At 34.6% G+C, this 7,733-nt stretch overlaps 1 protein-coding gene across 6 annotated transcripts; it reads left to right on the plus strand.

The window, feature by feature from the left end:
- The first annotated feature begins 4,869 nt into the window (after positions 1–4,869).
- On the plus strand, positions 4,870–7,345 carry LOC120071432 (shaggy-related protein kinase GSK4-like). Of its 6 annotated transcripts, none has more exons than XM_039023718.2 (5): positions 4,870–5,489; positions 5,913–6,184; positions 6,266–6,340; positions 6,465–6,521; positions 7,011–7,345. In XM_039023718.2, exons 2-5 carry the CDS (start codon positions 6,149–6,151, stop codon positions 7,134–7,136), a joined length of 294 nt encoding a protein of 97 aa, XP_038879646.1. In that variant the 5' UTR covers positions 4,870–5,489; positions 5,913–6,148; the 3' UTR covers positions 7,137–7,345. The 6 variants fall into 6 exon arrangements, with proteins under 6 accessions (XP_038879646.1, XP_038879654.1, XP_038879671.1 ...); XM_039023726.2 differs by having other exon boundaries at positions 5,964–6,184; XM_039023743.2 differs by having other exon boundaries at positions 4,873–5,453; positions 5,964–6,184.
- The last annotated feature ends 388 nt before the right edge of the window (positions 7,346–7,733 follow it).

Here is a 7,733-nt window from a genome sequence, read left to right on the forward strand (position 1 = left end):
ACATTTCAATCATAAATTAACGATGCAAAAAAAACTGTCATAAATTTTGAAAAATCCAAAAAACTGTCTTTTTCCACCAAAAATGCGTGATTTTGGCTTTAGTGATCATTCTCTCTCCTATCTATTTTTGTTAGTATTTATGTGTCATTAAAAGTCCTTTTGTTGTAGTGTTGCTTGTCAATGACCTTTTTGCCATGTGAAATATCAGATTTACCCCAAATTTAAATCCTCATCTCAACGTGCCAATCTTCTTCCTTCTTCAATGATTTCTTCAACGATTTAACAGGTTTATTCAATGTAAATTATTTATTCTCAACTAATATTCTACCGACAACATTAAATGTTAGTGATATCAAGAATGGAAGGTCACTCTCAATTATTCACTTCCAGTCAAACTCTCCAACTTCTTCTCCCATTGTTCTCTCAGAATTTCAGTCCACATTCTCATTGTCACGTGCTTTCATCTTCGTTCAATTCATTTTATCTTTAGATATAGAACAAGATCGTTCATCAGAACCAGAAACAGAGAGAATGTAATTGCTTACGAAGTACTTTTCTTCCAATATCGCTTTCATAAAGATATGAGATCACTTAATGTATTGTAAATCATCATTTAGTATTATATTCTCCATCGTTTATATACAACTAAATGATCACTTACATTAATATGAATAATCTCTTATAATTTTCTCGGTGATTGCTTATTACTTATTGGGCAATTTTTTACAATTTTTTAGGCGATCGTATGTGACTTACTAGGCAATTTATTAATAACTTATTACTTACCAAGCGATCTTTTATAACTTAATTAGGCAATTGCTTACTACTTACTAAGCGATAAATTATAACTTACTGGGCCATCGTTTATTACTTATGGACAGTTGCTTATTTTAATAGCAATTTGAATCCAATTATCAATTCTCTGATTGTAGATCAATGATGTTAATTTCTATCTTTGTATGATTTGGTTGGGGAATGAGACCAGTCCAGAATCAATTATCTTGGAGGTCATATAAAAGGTCAGAAAGTTAGAAATGATATAATGTGTAGTGTGAAGGAAATCAAACATGAGGATTTCCATGAGCAGTGGAAGGATCGTTCTAAATTCCATTCAAAATTGAACACTAACAATCTCCAAGTGTCCAAGAAAAGCAACGCTCAAACATAACGACCAATACAACAATACAATCCACAACAAACACCACACGAATAACACGGACCCAATGAATAGCCTCCAGAACCTCGAAATCAATCAAATTGAGTGAGAACACCACCACAATGGTTACCTTGGTATTCTTGGTGTGAGAATCCAGGAGTTGTGGGCTCTGTATGAGCTTGGTTAGAGGAAGAGACATGAGGAACAACAATCGTGTAGACGATTGAGAAAGTAGGAGATGAACATTCTATCGTATAGACGATGTGCTCAATCATGTAAAAGATGTCAGCCTATCGTATAGACAATGCCATGCGATTGTTTAGCTACGACCAACTGAGTGAACTATCGCATAGTTATAATCCACGATCGTTTAGTCTCTCTATTAGCTATCGTTTAGTGAAACACTTTCACTTGATAGCTTTTCCGTTAGTACTTCCCAAATTGAGTAACTCTCTAATTTTAGGAAAATATTTTTCCTTTTATCTCATGGTTACCATAAAACCACCAATAACCTCCCACTCAATTGGTTATTAGAGAAAAAGAGATAATAATCAAATAATTAATATTATTATAAATAAATATGATAACCAACTTACCATATTATATTTATAACCTATAGTTTTAATATTTCATCTCATAAAATATATAAACCATAGTTCTTTTTCTATTTTATGGTACTTCATGTAAATCATATTTATATTAATCCTCCATTTGATGTATCTCATACATCACACTGATTATATCATATATAATCAAATTTACTCTTGTCAATTTGAACACGTCAAACTTACCAAGAACTGATTCTCAACTTGAATTTATTGAGCTACCAAGAAGACCTTATGGACTTGTAGCTTGAAGCTCCAATGGTACGTGAATAATTGACTAAACTCTTTAGTCACGGAATCCACCATCCATTAACTGTCGAGCACTCCACTAAAGACCGACAACTGCACTTTTCTCACTACAAATATATTTTATATCCATATCAACCAATCAACAGTGCATTAACCCTTCACAAATCATTCGTAAGTACATCTGAGCCAATTTACTATTTTGTCCTTGTAGTTACATCTAACTCCTTAAGAACCACTGATCCCTCTAATAAACATAACTCATAGTCCTACTATGATTGAGTTCTCTCTTCCAAAGAGAGGCTGTGACCACTATGTTCAAGACCCGGAATCAACCCTTAAGGGAGCAATTTATCTACTTACCCCTTCTTTGGGGAAGGAGTGAATTCCATCTTGTGTAACTGAGTTCCCAACTCCTCAATAAGACAAATCCCCAAAACGGTAGGCTTGTTGAGTTGGCAATTTGGCGACTCTCACCCATACTAATCAAAAGACCGCCCTCAAAGGTAGGAATTCTCAAAATACTCAGGATTGAGGTCATGTCACCTATGGTAATTTAGGTGAGATGTAAGTCTCAAGTATCAACGGCGTTATATAAAGAGACGAATTATCTCGTGGTCCGGTCTTATACAAACTCTTTGTATAGGACATCCTCACTCGCATGTCTCTACATGAATGGTCAGGATCAGACCATCTGTAGTAGTTTACAACACTTGTAAACCTTTACAAAGCGGGCCGTATCCGTAGTGTCACCAGAATAAGGTATCCCTCCTTTATCCTTATACTACAGACCTTTTTATGTCATCACTTCAAGCATGATCCACTTGTATATCTCATATATATGCTTAAGTTTACATACAATAACCATGGAGCTTTGTTTATTGGATATGAGTAAATGTAAAATAAAATAACTCTTATTTTATTCATAACAATGTGTACAGTATTTACAAACTACGAGACTTCGGGAGAAGTAGGACACCAATCCCAACATAGTGAACTAGTGAGTATTCTGCACTAATGACTAAATGTTGATTTGGATATGTTTGATATACAAATAAAATATTGTTATAATCTATTGGTCCTAACTCCCCCAATTGGCATAGTCAATGATGAAGACCTTAGGTTTTTGTTAAAAGGAAGTGATGCATCTCGGATGCCTTTGTATCAATTACACCTCACGAAAGTCATGGAATAGACACGGATAATATGTACCAGCTGTGCAATCTAAACCTTCCAACCAATCAAAAATTTGGGTTTGCAACTATTCCAACACATAATATTCCCACCATATCTTTACTATATGAGAATATTGAGCCATGCATCCTGGAGGATGATAGAAATGAAGATTGGATTGGTCACAACATTCAATCTAGATGTTCTCTACAGTTTGATACTGACCATGTATACGAACAATCTTTAGGACCACAAACAATTCCAACACTTTTCATTCATGTTCCAAACCCACCTGCTCCCATCCCCCTGTGACAATACCTTCAGTTCAAATGCATTCCACTATTCCAACCCAACTATATATAGATATACCCACACCATTGGAGTGCCCATTGTATGGCGACCTTATCACAATACCACACGATTGTCTAAATGATGATGATATAAAGGTTGGTCAGATCTTCTTTTCGAAATATAAATTATTAGTTAAGTTGTCAATGCTTGCAATAAGAAAGAACTTTTACTACCATGTAAAAAAGTCGACAAAGAGCTTGCTAATTGTATGGTGTTCAGTGGAGGGATGCAAGTGGAAAGTTTGTGCCAAAAAAAAAATAGAAGGAAGTGATTCCTTTAAAGTGATGAAGTATCCGAGCATTTATACATGCGCCGTTGTAATGAGAATGGGTAATTATCGACAAGAAATAAAAAATTGGGTTATTGAACACTCAATCAAGTCTAAATATGATCAAGTTGGTCGAACATACCGCCGAAAGGATATAATTGAGATGTCCAACGAGATTATAGGATGAATATAAGTTACGAGTGGTGCAAGAGAGTGTGCATTGATGTTTGTACGGGGGTCATTAGAGGGATCATATGCTTTTGTTAACACATATGATGAGGCATTGAAACTTACAAATCTAGGCACAGTTTTTTAGGTTGAAGTAGAAGATGAGCAATACTTTAAGTATGTCTTCATGGCATTTGGTCAGTGTATTAGGGGATTCTTGAACTTCATCCTTCCTAGAATCGTTGTCCATAGGACCCATTTCCATGTATTGTTAACAGCAACATGTATTGATAGCAATAATAACAAATACCTATCACATTCATTATTGTAGACAATGAGAATGATGCATCATGGACTTGGTTCATGACTCATTTGAATGTTTCGAGTGGATACATTCCGGACTTAGTGATATATTAGATCATCAACACTCCTATGACAACTACTGGCAATACACTCCTATGAACCTGCATCCTTCATACCTATTAAACCTAATTGATAGTTTATAACTTCCTAGAACTTAACATATAATCTTAGCAATAGATCCAAACACACAAGTTACTACTAATCAAAATATCAACTTTAACATACCTAGCAATTTCAGAAAAATCAAACTTATTTACAACATTTGTTCAACATAAGCACTGCCACTACAAAAAAAAACCACCTTCTTGACCTTTTTTTTTAAAAAAAATGTCAAGAAATAGGTGATTTTAAAGAAAAAACGTCAAGAATTGTTTTAAAAAAGTGAAGGTTGTGCATTTTTTTTTTGAAAAAAATATAATACTTAACGTTTTAAAAATGTCAAGTTCAATTAATGGTTTCTTGACGTTTAAAAATGTCAAGAATACTAGAATATACAGAACTACGTTGTTGTAAAATCTTGACCAAAAAATGAAAAATGTGCCCACCTTACGCAACCCTTTGCTCGAATCCCTTCTCCACATTTTCAGCGATCTCCCCTATGAACATTTCCAAACCCTACAGTTGACCTCTTCAATTCCCTCGTAGCTTCTCTAGACCCCTCCCCCAGTTCCATTTCGAAATTAATCTCTTCTGATTTACAGATTCAGAGTAATAGCCCTAATTTCAACGGACCAATCCGGTCCGCATTTCGATCAGCATCTCGAATCAGAGTAATAGCCCTGATTTACAGATCCGGTCCTTGTACGACTCTGAAATTGAGAAACCCTAGCTTCGTCTCCATCTCGAATTTCGATCAGCATTAGATATCTAGATTCTCTTCAACCTTTGAGAAAGAGAACGAGCAGAAACCATTTGATTTCAAGCACCAACACATTAAGGGTCGACTGTAGAGAGAGACTTATCGGCGCTGGCTAATGAAAACAAAAAGGTGGTTGAAGGGCTTCACCGATTACTGAAGTTTCGATTCAGAGCTTTGTGGCATTTGGGTTTCCTTTCTCGTTGGCGTTCATTCTGCGACAATCTCTGAAGCCGATGATGTTTTTCAAGAAAATGGAGGAACAAGGTTGGTTACAGATTCTAACGCCGAGTCTTCAGATTGGTAAGAATCTGAATGCTCTGTTTGTTAGAGTGCGAACTGTTTCTTTCTTTTGTGTAATTGGATTGTCTGTTGGGGTTCTGTTTGCTTTGCTTTCAAGATGAATCCATTTGAGATGGAAATTCTTGGATAATCTAGTCTTAATGAGTGTGTTGTGTTAGCATCGAATGACTCGAATTTTGGAAACTTTCGATGCTAATCCCACCTTTTGCTTATGCATATACCATTTAAATTACACTCACTACTTTCTCCATCTCTCTCATTTGCACTCTCGTTCATGTCTACACTTTAGTCTATCGATCGACACTGTTTCTAGTGGCCTTTCAATTGTTTATCAGACATGAGGATTTGAAAGAAGTTTAGTAATTTGATTATGTTGACATTTTCTTGATCAAGTAAGAAAATAATGATGCATAACTTTCCCAGGCCAAATGCTTGGAAACGGGTAAAAATGTGACTATAAAGAAGGTTTTGTAGGACAGAAGATAGAAGAACCGTGAGCTCCAGTTAATACATGTGAAGGATCATCCAAATGTCATTTCCTTAAAGCATTGTTTCTTTTCCACTACTACAAAAGACAAACTATTTCTCAACTTGGTAATGGAATGTGTCCCTGAAACCATGTTTCGGTTTTGAAGCATTACAGTAATGAAAATCAAAGAATGCCAATCATCTATGTCAAATTATACATGTACCAGGTATAAATAATTATCCTTCATAATCTCATTTTTTTAAACAACGCACAACTTTTTTCTCATGTCAATTGTTGTTTCTTCCAGGTTCTTAGGGGCCTGGCCTATATCCACACGGTTCCTGGAGTTTGTCACCGAGATTTGAAGCCACAAAATATTTTGGTATTGCTCTTTTATGATTTGAAAGTGAATTTAGAAATTGAGATGAATTTTTGTTGAAAGGAACAGTTATAGAGGCCTATACTCGTGTGACGTGATTACGTAATGTTCTGCTTGCTTTCTGCAGGTGGATCCCCTTACTCACCAAGTAAAATTATGTGACTTTGGAAGTGCAAAAATGCTTGTACGTTGATAAATTTTCAATATTTTTTTCCACTTATTTTGTTTTTGACACTTCCAGATTGTTACATTGAAACTTGCTATTAGTTGTTAGTTCAAAGTTCCAGTTTCCTTTTAGAGATCATATTTACTATTGTCATTGACTCATTTAGGATTCAAGATCCCCTTGTTACATTGTATATTGCACTTATAAATCTGGAACGCTTTTCCTTGCTCAAAAGTAAGAGTTTCAAACAAACATAGCAATTGACATTCTCTCTAGGGTATGTGGGGTGTAGGTTTTTGGTCAGTATGCAAATTTGGTTATCATAAGAGTTCATTAGTTTTTCCGATTGGAGCATTGGCTTCTGAAACCTATTTCTTAGACTAGATAGTAGTCACTCACTTTTACAAATCTTTCCATGAGTATTTTAAGTTGTGGTGCTTAAGTTTAGTAATTTTAAGTTGTTTCAATCTTATATTGTAGTTTTGGCATATTATTTCATTGATGTAGTTACTCAAAGCGGCAAGTTCAAGGTGGGCTACATTATTCTTGTGGAGGCAGGAGCATAGTGAGCGAGATTTGGTTCGAATTGCTTCATATGGGATTTGTAGGTGTAATTTTTTTAATTGTTCATAGAGGGGAGGAGGGTTGATTGTACAATAGAAAATGTGTTCATATGGGGGTGATAGTTGTTATACTTTTGAAATTGTTCATATGGGATTGACTATAATATTGAAATTGTTCGTATAGGGTTTTCCATATTCTTTTAACTTAGAAATACTTTGAGGTTGTAATATCGACAATGTTAAAGAAGTGAAGTTCTTATAAAGAGATATTGGTGGAAATTTGGTTGATATATAAGATTGAAAATGCATGTATTGTTTATTTGGTTGATGAATATATGTCATATATATATATACCAAATCTGGTTGTTGGATCAAAATACAAGAGCAATTATATGTAAAAATGTCAACATTACAGATTTTTCTAAAAAAATCACAAGCAGGCTTGATATGTTCAACGTGCCAAGATTTTAGATATTCTTAGACATGTTTAACAGGTCAAAAAATCCCATATTCTTGACATTTCTAACATGTCAAGTAGGATATATCTTGACGTTTTTTTCATTGTCAAGTTAAAAAATTTCTTGACGTTTTTCCTTGGCAAAAACACTCATATTTCTGAAATTTCAAACATGTCAAGTGTTAGTGTTTCTTGATGTTTTTTCAAATT

The sequence above is a fragment of the Benincasa hispida genome, chromosome 1, assembly GCF_027475165.1.
Source record: "Benincasa hispida cultivar pf3 chromosome 1, pf3_genome.v1.1, whole genome shotgun sequence".
In the NCBI taxonomy this organism is placed as follows: domain Eukaryota; kingdom Viridiplantae; phylum Streptophyta; class Magnoliopsida; order Cucurbitales; family Cucurbitaceae; genus Benincasa; species Benincasa hispida.